Source organism: Leptodactylus fuscus, chromosome 2 (assembly GCF_031893055.1).
Source record: "Leptodactylus fuscus isolate aLepFus1 chromosome 2, aLepFus1.hap2, whole genome shotgun sequence".
NCBI lineage: Eukaryota > Metazoa > Chordata > Amphibia > Anura > Leptodactylidae > Leptodactylus > Leptodactylus fuscus.
The window spans coordinates 257,127,305-257,142,723 of NC_134266.1; the positions used below are offsets into that span (position 1 = coordinate 257,127,305).

General features: G+C 42.3%; 1 protein-coding gene across 7 annotated transcripts in view; it reads right to left on the reverse strand.

Moving 5' to 3' along the window:
• The window catches only part of GRIA4 (glutamate ionotropic receptor AMPA type subunit 4), a 699,790-nt gene that overhangs the window by 172,594 nt on the left and 511,777 nt on the right, over window positions 1-15,419 (reverse strand). For all 7 annotated transcript variants that reach the window (XM_075266112.1, XM_075266111.1, XM_075266110.1 and 4 more), the window contains one exon: window positions 12,657-12,896. In XM_075266112.1, coding sequence (XP_075122213.1) covers window positions 12,657-12,896 — 240 coding nt within the window. The remainder of the gene's footprint in view (window positions 1-12,656; window positions 12,897-15,419) is intronic.

Below are 15,419 nucleotides of genomic sequence, written 5' to 3' on the forward strand. Positions count from 1 at the left end.
GTCCGCACCAACCAAGAACCATTCCATTACTATTATCTGAAGATCACCAGTCGTCACTACCCACCATTTCATATAATCCATTTCCTATAGTTAAGTCCAATGATGATAAAAATGAAAATCTTGATGTTTTTCTGAAACACTATTCTTGTTGACATTGAAAAGTAAAGACGTGAAGATAAACCTTGACTACAATCTCTTATCTCAATGGAAGTCGTCCTGTCATCTCCTCGGTGCATCGGTTGAAAAGTTCAGCTCCAAGATCTTTGTGTTGACCTTGAATGCCTCAATTGTTTTCTTTCACTGTTATAAACCATTGACATTTTTATCCCTATTTGTTGATGGATTGTTCTGTCGCCATACGGTTCTTTTGTTACTTACTTTTCCTTTCATATAATTCTTCACATTTTACTTGGTTAGATGTTAAAGAAAATACAAAGCCTCTCTTAAAAGGCGAAGTAAATCATCTAAAGGTGCCGTTCAGGCTCTCTGTTCACGTGACCACTGTGGCTTTGGCTTACAAAGACGAATAACACCAGGGTCCAGAGGGCTTCATTGACTTATAATGGTGTCAAGTAGGTTCCGTTGTGGGTTCCGTCATTTCGCTAAGAAGAATAGTATGGCATGTAGAGATATTCTTTTGTCAAATATGACCCGTCACCGTAAACAGAGCCTAGATGGTTGGTCAATAAAACCCCATATTTGGAGGAAATGGCAGAACATCTAATGTATACAGAGATGTCCTAACTTGGGTTGAGCCGATCTTGAGATTTCAAGATAGATTTTAAAATCCGATTTCCGATCATTTTCCAGCCGATCTCGATCGTGAAATTTGCTCGCTGATTGGAATCCAATCTTTTCCGATGCCGATCCTAAACCCTAGTTAATACTTCTCTATGGGAAAAGTCACTTTTAGGGTTGAGCCGATCTTGAGATAACCTCCCGCTGGAAAAGATCGGGTCGGAATTCCGATCGGCGATCGTGAAATTTACTCGATCGCCGATCGGAATCCGATCTTTTCTGATCCCGATCGCTAAACCCTAGTCCTAACTTTACTCCTGAAATGGAAAGAAAAGATATGGCACATTAGATTATCTTCTCTTCATTTAGAACACATGTATACTCAACCAAGTGTGTTTGTCTTCTTAATAGGAAAATGGGAATAAACTGCTACTAGGTAACGTTGGTGGTGACTGATATAGTGTGGTGTTCAGAGGAATAGCTGTGATCCAAAAGGGCATTCATCTGAGATTTGGAACCATAAAGTCCAGGAGAGAACATCAAGAATAGACAACTTATTACTGATTCTTGTCACCAAGTCATTCTTCTAACATGTCAGTCTGTTTTTTGTTGAGTCACTCACCCAATTCTTCCCCTTGCCATAGTAGAGTGTCTAAAAAGAATGTCTCTCTGTTTATGATGGGCATGACATGTCTGTGCATTACATAGACAACACATCCAGCGAATCCACTCTCTCTCAGGCCAGGAGTACTATGCTTCAGTTCTGGCCATTAAAGAAGCCATAAACCTTGAAGTTTTTTTCCTGGCCAATCTCCTGCACCTGTGAGCTATTTTAAGTAACTTCCTGATCAAAAAGGTTCCTAGCTTACTAGATCTTGAGATGTTTCATGCTATTGGATTTCCTTTTCTCCTCGACTTTGGCTTGATGCCTGACTTTGAACTTGCTCTGCCTGCCCTGACCTATTTTCTGATACACAATATTGCACAAACTCTGCCTGCCCTGACCTCGGTTTTTGCTTTGTCCAGGTCTTTGCTTGTCCCCTTATTTTTACAGTGGCTTCTTTGGGTCATCTGAGTCAGATGTCACTAACACTGGATCTACAGTGCTCCTAGAAGTGGCGACCAGGTAGTAGCACCATGTACAGGGGTTATGGGATGAATAACAGGGAACAACTTAGTTAACAATTTTAAGAATATGAGTATGTAAAACCAGTCATCCATATGAGATATCAACTTGCCAAGCAATTGTTCGGCCAAAAGCAGTGTGTTTGTATTGTATCAGAGAAGGAAGAAAATTGCCGCCACCACTGGCAGTGGCTTTTCTCCCCATCAAATTATATCCAAATGGCCAATCCTTAAATCTCCCAGCCAGGGGCTTAGTAATAGGGGATGCAGAGGTAGCAATTGTTCCCGGGCCCAAACTTCTTTCTACAATGTAGAAAGACATCAGTATAATAGATAGCATATGGTAAGCATGGGCCGTATTACATATTCATCAAGTGGATCCCAGACAGGTTAGATGGTTGGCCTGGACCTGGTAGAAGAGCCTAATGAAGATCTAATGTGTATGGGCAGCTTTAGAGAACTATTATATATGCATGTAAAGCAACCTAAACCATTCTGGCAGTCTTTTCTGGTTAATAGGCTAGTAGTAGATCCATATACCACTGCTGTAATAATTTGGTTATATGCTGATAAAAAGCACAATTCTGTGAGTCTGCCTCGCAGTTTCCATGCCCATTTGTCCAGCTGCTGTTCAACGATGTTAAATGACGAACAAAAAGTGTTACCATCTGGTATATAGCTGACACGTAACCTTTAGAAAAAATACTCTTACACATAAATCATTCTAGATAAAGAAGTGCTGAATTGTATTCCTGAGGTGCTTGCAGATTTGTTCCCAAAAGACTAGGGAGATGCAAAGCCGGCAAAACTTCCACTCTCCGTGTGCTAAATGCTATGAATGCAGAGCTTAGGAAAATATTCATTAATCAGATCTATTATCCTTTCATGCTCCTTGGCCGAGGCGATGCCAATCATGTCGTATGCTAATAAAGATTTATTATGATGCAAAAAATTCTGTTAGATTGTGTCTAGTGACCATGGCAATGATATGGCGCACCGTCCATCAATCAACACAAAATCCAATTGTCATTCATGCCGTAGCCTGTAAACAGCGGCTTCACATTTTGATACAAAATCCGGTGCTGATTAATTTCTATAGATATCTTTTTAGCTGCCAGAGTTGAATTTTATGACAGAGAGTTCCAAATCCCTTTGCATGGTCACAGAATTCAAGATAACTAGTCTATCTGTAGCCACCACTAGAGGGAGCTCAGGAGTCTACTGCATACTGTTTATACATTGGACTCCATATTAAAACTGTAGGAAGCATGATATGAAGCTCCCTCTAGTGGTGACTGGAGATGGCCAGCAATGTATCTTTCATGTCAATAAAGATTTGAAACTGTATATGACAAAAATGCAGCTGGCCAATAAACATACATTAAGGTATACCCCATTTATAAAAAAACAAAACAAAAACAATAGTACAATTGAATATTAAGAACTCCCCCTTCCCCTCTTCGTAGACTTCCATGTGTGAGTTGAGTGCAACGGTGGACTCTGTATAAACTTCGGGTGGAAAAAAGCAGACTCATAACTGGCTAAAGGAACATCAGTTTTCCATGTTTACATATTATTTTCCAAATTTTTCTAGAAGACGACTTATGTAGTTTTATGTAATTTTTATGTAGTTTTGGATGGTCACAAAGAAGTTTTTTTTTTTTTTTTGTTTTTTTTTTAAATTTGTTCCTTTTTCCATATTTAGCATTTCTTTAATAAATTAATCAGAATGTAACATCTCTGCCTGTTCGGGCCTCTGCGCTACCCTCTGCTCACGTGCTGCGGCGCAGGAGGCCCGAACACATGGCATAATGGCATAATGGCACATGGCATAAAGTTTTTGGTCGCACTGTGTGCACACGGCTCTACTGCTGTGATTGTATTTGCACCACACCCGTCTTCTGCCCTTGTTTGTCTCTGCTCCTCTAATGGTTAATCTGGCCTTGCCCTGTGATTGACAGCGGCCTTCCTTTTTTTTTTTTTTTTTAATGTAGATTGTGAGCCCCACATAGAGCTCACAATGTACATTTTTCCCTATCAGTATGTCTTTTTTTGGAATATGGGATGGAAATCCATGCAAACACGGGGAGAACATACAAACTCCTTGCAGATGGTTTTTTGCCCTTGGCGGGATTTGAACACCGGGGCCCAGCGCTGCAGGGCTGCAGTGCTAACCACTGAGCCACCGTGTTGCCCCCCCTGACAGCGGCCTTCCTGTCAACTCCATGGGCGGGTTCTTCCTTCCTATTTAACCTTGGCTCTCATTCACACCTAGGCTTGCTATTGCCATGTGCATACTCGCTCTGTACTGTCCCTGTTTTGCTTACACTATTATCCTTGACCTTTGGCTTTCCTCACTGACTATTCTTTGGACTCCGATTTGGCACTGCATCGCTCGACTGTTACTGACCCTTGGCTAGCTGACCTCTCTTTGTTGTTGTTCGTCTTGTCTGCGTTTTGTGTATCACTTATACAGGAAGGGACTGTCTTTGTGGTTGCCGCCTATTACGTAGGATAGGGCCTGGCAATAGGAAGGGACAGTTGGGGGCGTCAGCTTAGGGCTCACTGTCTCTTGTGTCCCGTCCCAGGGTTTCCTAACACTGTCTAACACAGAACTAGTAATAAACCATACCATAAGCCATTGTACAATATATGACATAAATACTTTACACTATACAGACAAGATATAAAAATGGAAGCCCAGCGAGTAGGGTTGAGTGATCGAGTTCCGAAAAGATCAGATGCCGATCGGCAATTGAGCAAATTTCACGATCGCGATTGGCTGGAAAATGATCGGAAATCAGATTTTGAAATCTCAAGATTGGCTCAACCCTAAAAGTGACTTTTTCCATAGAGAAGCACTGACTAAGCTTGAGCGATTGGGAAAGATCGGATCCCGATCGTCGATCGAGCAAATTTTACGATCGCGATCGACTGGAAAATGATCAGAAATCGGATTTTAAAATCGATCCTGAAATCTCAAGATCGGCTCAACCCTACCAGCGAGGTAAAGAATAGTTGCTGTATTCAGACTTACATACAACCCAATGGTTCCGCTTGACCGTAATAAGAGCGTGCTCGTGAGCCGTGATACAGAATCTCTTGCGTTATGGCAGAAACTAAGTAACTCTAAGCTAAGTCATTTTACTTTTTACCGCAGTCCTAATAAAACTTATACTTTATTAGTGTACGTATCCATTTCCAATCTGCGCATATTAAATGAATTGATGCGTTTGGCACTCGGCATTCAATTAAACATTAAGCATTTTTCTGTGCATAATACACATTACAGAGAGCATAAGAATCAGATTCTGTATTTAAAATATATAGTCTATAAAAATTTACTGTGTGTGATCATCGATCTTACAGAAGGGTGAATTTCAATATGTGGATTTAGCAGAGACGAATTTGACATTTAACTAATTCGGAATAAACTCTTGTATGACGGAAACGCACAGAAAATACCATTTATCGCACTTATCAATAGCGTCAGGAGGGTAAGTTAGGTCACATTTATCAAAATGCTGCACCTGGAAATATAAATATATAGATTTGACATAACTTGCTAAGGATTCTAAGTATAGCTCACTGCCAGTGTACTTGCACCATGAATTTGTGCCAAACAATGGTTGCCATTTTAGGACTCCATTTTTTAAAGGTATATTCCCATTGTATTGCTATGTGAGCAGAGGAGGCATGACCACCCAACAACCCTAAAAATGAAGGAACTTTATGGGCTGCACTGCAGGTGGCTCAGAGAGCAAGTGTGCAAGGGAAATAGTGAAGGGGCTGCATCAGTGCAATATTCTGGATAGTGGGGGTCTGAGAGGCTGGAACCCAACCAATTATACAGTGATGTGGATAACCTTTTAAAACTGTTGCAGTAGACGTAAAATGTGTCTAACCCTAACTTGAGACACGGCATGAACATTGCAGAAATTTAATAGAACTGTGGGTCATTTTGTGAAGTATGTCTTTCTATGCACTCTCAGTTTTGCTACATTGCTAGTTACTAGAGATGGGCAAACCTCTCAAGATTTGTTTTGCTTTGGGTTTGGGTGGTTCCAGACCAAGATTCGCTTTGAGCTGAACAAGGTTGGTATGAACCACATTTTAAATTTTCATGAAACATAGTGTAGAACACTGTCAGGGCTCCTAGGAACCTATCTATAATACATAGTGTAGGACACTGTCAGGGCTCCTAGGAACCTATCTATAAAACATAGTGTATGACACTGTTAGGGCTCCTAGGAACCTATCTATAAAACATAGTGTAGTACACTGTCAGGACTCCTAGGGACCTATCTATAAAACATAGTGTAGAATACTGTCAGGAATCCTGGGAACATATCTATAAAACATAGTGTATGACACTGTCAGGGCTCCTAGGAACCTATCTATAAAACATAGTGTAGAACACTGTCAGGACTCCTAGGGACCTATCTATAAAACATAGTGTTGAATACTGTCAGGACTCCTGGGAACATATCTATAAAACATAGTGTATGACACTGTCAGGGCTCCTAGGAACCTATCTATAATACATAGTGTATAACACTGTCAGGGCTCCTAGGAACCTATCTATAAAACATAGTGTATAACACTGTCAAGACGCCTAGGGACCTATCTATAAAACATAGTGTAGAATACTGTCAGGACTCCTGGGAACATATCTATAAAACATAGTGTATGACACTGTCAGGGCTCCTAGGAACCTATCTATAATACATAGTGTATAACACTGTCAGGGCTCCTAGGAACCTATCTATAAAACATAGTGTATAACACTGTCAGGACTCCTAGGGACCTATCTATAAAACATAGTGTAGAATACTGTCAGGACTCCTGGGAACATATCTATAAAACATAGTGTATGACACTGTCAGGGCTCCTAGGAACCTATCTATAATACATAGTGTATAACACTGTCAGGGCTCCTAGGAACCTATCTATAAAACATAGTGTATAACACTGTCAGGACTCCTAGGGACCTATCTATAAAACATAGTGTAGAATACTGTCAGGACTCCTGGGAACATATCTATAAAACATAGTGTATGACACTGTCAGGGCTCCTAGGAACCTATCTATAATACATAGTGTATAACACTGTCAGGGCTCCTAGGAACCTATCTATAATACATAGTGTAGAACATTGTCAGGGCTCCTAGGAACCTATCTATAAAACATAGTGTATAACACTCTTAGGGCTCCTAGGAAACCATGTATAAAACATAGTCATACCCATGTGATCACTGGTGGCCCAATCACAGGCCTCAGCAGTGTTGCGAGGGGGCCCGAAAGAGGTTATAGAAGGTGAGTAAGAATGTTTTGTTTTTTTTGTCACTTCCCCTGGGCCTCCATCTATTATACTCTGGGGTCTGAAGAACATACTTCGGCTTTCATTTTTGTTTATCCGAAGAAAATCTCCAATTATTCGATTTCATTAAAAATCAAACAATTTGGAATTTTCAGGTTTACTCCAGTACGTTACGAATCAGTTCTCTCATTTTTATTAATTGCATCATGGAAACTTGTGTCAAAATCTGAAGAAAAAAGAAATCTGCCTCCTGTTGTTGACAATCATATTAGGACGTGTATCTGCAGAAATTCCAGTCTGATATTCAGATTTCTGCTACAGTTGTGCAGCAGTTTCACCCAAGGATTTGTCAGTCTATGTGGCTAATTCTAAAGTAATTGTCTGATATATAGTAAGTAATGTGGCAGCCTGAAAATTAGTCTGGAAATTTTCCATTACAAGGTTGAACACACACATTCATGAGATGCAGACTGTTTTTGGATTTTATTTCTTTTTGATGTGTAGTCCACACCAAAATCCATAAAAAATCTGACATATTATAACAGATCCCTAAAGCTGAAGCCCCCCTTGCGAAAACACAGCATTTTATAGTACCTGCAGAGCAAATGGGATTCTGGTTAATCCCATCCACATATTACAGAAAAAAATCTACAGAATTTTCAAGAACGCTTGCGGAGGCTGCTGGAATTGCTGATCTGTGTAGGTTCTGGGTCTCGGTTCTAACAGATCACATACCCAGTGGCAGGGCCCCGTGGCGAACTTTTGAAATGCCCCCCCCCCCCCCCCGTCCAACACCGACGCCAAAGACCTTGACCGACCCTCTCCTACGCATTCCTGCGCACTCTATTATGCCCCATAGTGGCCACTTCACACAGTGTTATCCCCCATAGTGGCCCCTGCACACAGTATTATGCCCCATAGTGGCCCCTGCACACTGTATTCTCCCCCATAGTGGCCCCTGCACACATTATTATGTCCCTTAGTGGCCCCTGCACACAGTATTATCCCCCATAGTGGCCCCTGCACGCATTATTATGTCCCTTAGTGGCCCCTGCACACAGTATTATACCCAATAGTGGCCCCTGCACAAACTATTATGTCCCATAGTGGACACCCATAAACAATTATTATATTCTGGGGTCTTTAAAAACATAAAAAACTACTGTTTCTTACCTGTCTCCTGGCTCCTATGCTGTCAGCCTCCGCTGCCGTCCTTCTTCAAGGACGTCGGATGTCACATGACCCGGGACGCAGGCCGGGTTCATGTGACGTCAGACAACTAGGAAGGAGGCCTGGCCAGGATCGTGGAGAGGTAAGTACCAGTTTTTCTTACCTCTCCCGTTCCGCCAATCATTATACTCGGGGGTCCGGAAAGACCCCCAAGTATAATGATAGCAGCGGTAGCAGCTGTCACTGGGCCCCTAATGCCCCAGGCCCTGTGGCAGCTGCCTCTGCTGCTATGGCGGTAGCTCCCATTGATTGACTTCAATGGGAGCCATTCACTAATTAAAAAGAAGTGACCTGCCCTTTCTTGCAGAGGATTCTGGGGCGGAATCCGCTGCAGCGTCCGCAGCACGACACCTCCCTCCCGAATAGGCCCATCCTTTTGGGCCTAATCCGAAGCGGCTTATAGCATCCAGTCACTTCTAAACGTTTTCTAGACTGGATTCTGAGGTGTCCTTCACCTCAAAATCCGGTCCAAAAAACCCCATGGGAACCCAGCCTTACTTCGTTTCCACAACAGCCTAAACACTACATTTTATGCAATGTGGGCCGTAGCCCAAAGGGATTCTCCTTAGATTAAGTCATCACTTGAAGACCCATAGGGATCCAACACCCATAACCCCTCACAATATTCAATTGATGACCTATCCTAATGATAGGTCATCAATTAGCAAGCCTGGAAACCCCCTTTAAATGCTGTCATAAACCATCGGCAGCATGGTTTTCTACCATTAAAAGGAATCAACCTTGCAGACGTAATAGTATTGCCGTCCATCTCCAGAGACATCTTGAATTTAGACATATACACACGCAACATGAATTCCAGAAAATCAAAGGGATAAGTAAGAATAGGAGCAATTTGTGGGGTTATTAGAGGGAATTTCCCCTGGGTGGTAGACAACCTACTGGCCTAATACAGAATGTAATGTTCATGCTCCATATTACAGCAGTAATCCTTGTAGCCGCTTATAAGGAGCCAATATTCCTATAATTCAATGTTACTTCAGTGAATTACAAAACGCTACTTAAACTGCTTCCCTATAATTATCGATCTGGAAAAAACAAGTATCCGGCTTCACGGCTCTGTCTTACGGGGGATGTCAATGCTGCCGGCAGCTTCATAACCTCCAGATAAATCACTAGGGAAAAACGGGTTTTAAAGAATCCTGTTCATTATGCTAAGGCAGATGTAGGATTTCCCTCAAGTATCTACATCAATTTTTCACGGAGGACGGGGGTCACTGCTATTAATGGGACTTAGTTTAGCTTCATCTTCATCAATATATAAACTACCACATGGAAAAAGAACTGCATATGAACGGTTTACAAAAAAAAGTCAACCTTACAGAGAACTGCATTTGAACCATTTACATTAATTGCTATTACAGAAGTTGGTTATTTAAGGGGACCCTTCACCAACAACAGTTCTTTACATCCTTCAATAGTTGCCACTCTACTGATTCTGACACAGTTGGAATTTTCTTTCTAGCCCGCACCATTCCAGAGCAATTGGTGCCAATACTTTCAACACAATTATGCTCTCTACTCCCAGGTGGGCGGAGTCAGATAGGAGCAGGAAGACAGGGACCGCCCACCTTACAGCAGACAGCATAATTGTGCTGAAAGTAAAAGCACTGACTGCTCTGGAATGGTGGGGGATAGAAAAAAAATTCCAACTGTGCCGGAATCAGTAGAGTGGCAGCTATTGAAGGATGTAAAGAACTGCACACCAATGGGGGCTAAAGAAAAAATTCAGGTGTTATAAGCGGAGCAGCACTTATGCAAAGGCATTGGTGCAGGGTTGTGATCAGTCCTCTTTAATGATGGGCTCAGCACTAGGGATTATTATAAAACAATATAAAAATTAATACTTACTGGGTTTCTCCCTCACTGCATCCTAGTAGCTGCTGCAGTGATGACATTGTCTTCCTGGCTGCAGCAGTGACATGTTATATACGGGCACATCATTGCAGTACCCATGTAAACAAACATGAGTGAGGAGCAGCGCCGCACCTCCCATGAGGCGACCTGAAGCGACCGCTTCAGGCGGCGCTATGCCAGGGCCCCGGGAGGGGAAGGGCGGCATTTTTGCTTACCTAAGGCAGTCCAGGGCAAGCTGTCCTGGACGCCCGGCACGGGTAGCGAGCAGTGGATTGGGGAGGCCCTGTGGACGCAGCGCTGCCCCAGCGGCCTCCCCTCACACTCAGGCAGGGAGCAGGTCCTCTCGGTGCCTACTCTCTGCCTGCTAACGCCGCTCCGCCACGCTCCCCTTCGCTCCGCCCCCTCCTCCCGGGGAAGGGGGGGGGCGGCTTTCTGTCGTCCGCCTCGGACGGCAAAAAGGTAGGTTCACCCCTGGTGAGGAGGATGACAAAACAAGTAGGTATATAACAAATCCTGCTGCTGGGCCCACTATCTCTAATTTGGACAACCCCTTTAACCTCTTCCTGATCCAGCAATTTTTATTTTTGCATATTCATTTTTAAAGGTTAGTCCAAAGTTTTTATTTTTTCATTGTATAAGGGTTTATTTTTTGCAGGACAAATTGTACTTGATAATAATACCATTTTATACTCCATATGGTGCACTGGGAAGTGGTAAAAAAAAACTCATAATGGGATTGGAAAAGACTTCAATTCCGCAGTTTCTTTTTTGTGCAGTAGGTTAGCTGTATCCTCTAGGTTTATATGGTCATGAGAATACCAAATTTATATTAGTTCTACTTACTGTATTTCTATAGTTTTAGCACAAAATTTCAAAATTATGAAAAATAAAATTATTAATAAAGTATTTGAGTTGCCCTATTGGGATACCCGTAACGTCTTTTGTGCATGGAGCTGTGTAAGGTGTCTTTTTTTGTGGGACAAGCTGTAGTTTTTATATGTATACCGTTTTTGGAAATTAGCCATCTTTTGATCACTTATTATTCAATTATTTGTTTTCGGAAGGGAAGGAGGCAAACTAAAGAAAAAACAAGGAACTCAGCCATTGTGTTTTTTCCCAGCCACAGCATCCACCCTATGGGATAAATATTTTTATTATTTTTTATACTCAGCCACGTTCCGGCTAATTCATGTTCATATATATATATATATATATATATATATATATATATATATATATATATATATATTGCAGTCTACGATAACAATGCAGTACTACTGTTGAGCTCAGCCACAGGCAGATCTGAATAGTAATATTCCCATGGCGGTTCTGGCTCCAGGCTGCCATAACAACCAGGAACGTTGGAATTGTTCAGAGACCAGTGAACAAAGCGAGAGTGAAAGTTACCCCTTCGAGTGCCGTGGATGCTTTTGACCGCAGTATCTGAGGGGTTAAATGCAGGGGCACAAGAAGTTTCTGAACCCTAATGCATAATCTATAACGCAACCCCCTATCTAGCATATGTATTAACAGTATATCACAGGTGTCTAGCGATGTTGGGCACTTGGACCCCAAGACACCAAGGCCTGGGTGTGACTAATAGATCTGCCCTCCCCATAGCTACTGTCTGTCCATGTATGTCGGCCATTGGAATCCCATTGAATACCAGAATAATTAAACCCGATAAAGAATGAGCAACTACTTGGCCGTGAACGCCATTACACTGCATCCAAGCGCTATGTTAGTCATACACACGTTCCCCTGGATCAACACTGTAGGGGATTGTAGGGTTATAGGTTGGACTTGATGGACTGATGTCTTCATCCAACCTCTATGTAACTATGTAAAAGATCCCCTACTGTATAAGGTGACCATAGCCATAGAGGTCCATTAACATGGCAGGGGCCATAAGAGTGTCCTTTGCTCTACATTGGGCTTGTATACCTTTAGCTGTGTAGGAAAGCAGCGTACATTGGAGGTATATATCAAGAAATGAGCCTGAAAACATAGAAGCAGTATGTATAGAACGCTTAAGCCAGGACATGCTGGAGACTATAGGGATACACAGTACATTGCAAATCTAGTCAATGCAAGAGACAGCAGAAACATGAAGGCCAAAGGAGTGAGGTGGTTGCATCATCGCCTACGCTGACACATATGTACCCACCTCCATTAAAATCTATGGGAGTTACAGAAATAGCCGAGCAAACCCCCAATGTATATGTCTATTCGTTCAGCACGAGAAATGGGCCTAGTAGTTCGAAGGTCAAGGACTCCATTACTCCCAGAGGCGTGACCACCACCTGTCAGACATTTACGACATATAGTATTCCCACATCTGAGAAAGTCTCAATAACACAGTACTTACCCCTGTCCGTGTCATAAAGAAATACATAGTGATTCCAACCATAGTGATCCAGCAAACTTAACAGGGCCCCTCGTAACGATGGTCTCAGCTGGAGGACAAACTGGCTTTCTCCCTCGGTTGGGAAGCTGGGTGTGATGAGGGAGATGTGCAAAGCACTGCAGAATGAGGTCAGGGTGTGAACTGATCTCTTGTCATACAGTCCAAAGATGGCAAACACTCCTCGGGAATACTGGGAGCAAACTGAAAAGAAGACATAGAAAGATGTGTGAGATAATGGTTAAAAACCAAATGGATCTGTATACTGTATAGTGAACCTGTGAGAAAAGAACATGCATGTCAGCTTAGATATGCAAACCACACTGGTGCCAGATACGACATCATATTACCCCTGTAGAAAAGCACACTACTATATGGATCATAGCGCAATTTTTTTGTAGACTCATATGAAAACCTCTTTGGACCTCTCTGTACAACTGTGTCTTCCATTACTCTATTATATGTCCAGATATGCGTGTTCTGAGATGACCAGCTTTTCAAAACAATACCATTCACAATAGCTTTCTTTTTTCATGTAGATTGGGAGCCCCATATAGGAATCGCAATGTATATTTTTTCCCAATCAATATGTCTTTGGAGTATGGGAGGAAATCCATGCAAACACAGGGAGATCATACAAACTCCTTGCAGATGTTGATCTTGGCAGGATTCAAACCTAGGACTTCAGTGATGCAAGCCTGCAGTGCTAACCACTGAGCCACTGTGTTGCCCCCGATTTGCAATATTCTGTCACAAGATGTCTATCCTATTTGTGTCTATGTGTCGTCACCCAGTGGTTGTGTTGTGCATTGCGGTCTGCGAATGCTATTGCTAGCAAGTCCTGTCTTTCTATCATAAGACATTGGAGTTCTTAAAGGGGTTTCCAAGCTTAATAATTAGGATAGGTCACCAGCTGAAGACTTGCAGGACACTTGGGACCCTCACCTAACAGGACATAGCAATTGGGTGAGGGCTGCAGCCTGTTGACTACTTTACTAGTTAGTGCTGTACATTATAAAGTGGTGCTTGGGATCATCACTTGAATGGGACTGAGCTGCAACAGGCAACGTGATTAATGGCCTGCGCTACTGCTATTTTGAGGGCCTTGGGTATCAGATCCACACTGATCTTCAATTGATGATCTATACTAAGGACAGGACATCAGTAAATAATGGTAGGGAAAGGGTGGACATATCTGCCTAAACTGGGGGCATATGGACATTCAGGAGTCTACAGACCTCTATGTATACTGATGTAACAGAGATGATTTTATAATCCAGTCCCAAACCAAAAGGCATTTTTGATACTGATGACCTATACACAGCATTGGTCATCAGTGTCTGATCTGTAGGGGTCCAACACCCAGATCCTGTACAGATCTCGCCGTCTTCATTTCTTCCTGCAGAAATATAGTAAATAATACTTACCCGTCATGCAGGACACAGACGTAACATTACATAAGTATGGCTGCCGGGGGACGGTGCAGGTGCGCGAGCGGCTTCTTCAGTGTGTTACATTCTTTCAAGTCATAAAACATTAAAAGACTTGGATAACCACCAGCTGAGATATAAATACCAACGTCTATCTTGTTTTAATTAGGCAGGAATACATTTGTGTAACATATTCCAATTAAATACAAGCGCCATAAATTATTGCTACTTAATAAATAAAATATTTCTGCGCAGTTTCAACTTGAAATCCCGCAGCAAAACACCTGTGAGAAATAAAATGGTTAAATATCTTTTCGGAATATTTACACGCTTAGTGCTGGGCGTACAATACCTCCCTCAGCTGAGCTTTTTTTTATTAAAAGGGTTTTAATAATCCCTCGCTTCATTACGTGATTTTAACCTGTTGATCATCTGATCATTGCAAGTCCAGAACATGAAACCTGCGCACTTCTCCTGCAGTGGCCACTAGTGGAGGAATTAGGTAGCACATGGTACCATGTTACATGAATGGGATAACAGGGTCACACTGTGCCCTCCGTTGCGGTAACAAATGTTTCCAATAACTAACCATTCTGGTTAATAGAGAGGGCCATGCTTGAGACATTCCCACCCCCCTCCTCATGATGACCATGTGCTATAATAAGCTACACTGAGGCTGTCCTAGTTGAAGATTGTATAGAATTATTTCTTAATTGCTGATCTTATGGAGCCCTGTGCTGTTCAGTATGATGGAAAAACCTATCTATCTACAGGGTTAGGCAGGGAGGTATGGATAGTTTGAACGGGGCGCCACGCAAGGTGGGGATAACGTCGGCGGATAAAGAGTGGGGGTATCTGCTCGTCAGGAGCCGCCATTTCAGTAGCAATGGAGACGTGGTCGATAGAGCATCGTGTGTTCATGTACCACACCTTTATTGACCGTTCTGCCGTTCAAACACAGAGACATTTCTGGAATCATTTCAACGTTGGCCGTCATGGTCGTGTTCCAATACGATAATGAAGTGGGTGAATCACTTTCAACGAAAGACCCGGAACTGCACAAGGAGGTGACCGATCGGTACGGACCCCATAAAACATCGAAGGGGTGCGTCAAGCAGTTGAAGCCAGCCCTCGACGTTCGGCCGTAATCAATGTTTTAATGTATTTTTTCTTTGTTTTCTTTGATTTTTGTAATGGCAGCATCCAAGCTACACATTGGAAAAAAAGAATTGAGTTTTGTTGAAAAATTAGTGTGTAAGTGTTATTTCAAATCATCCATACCACCCTGCCTAACTCT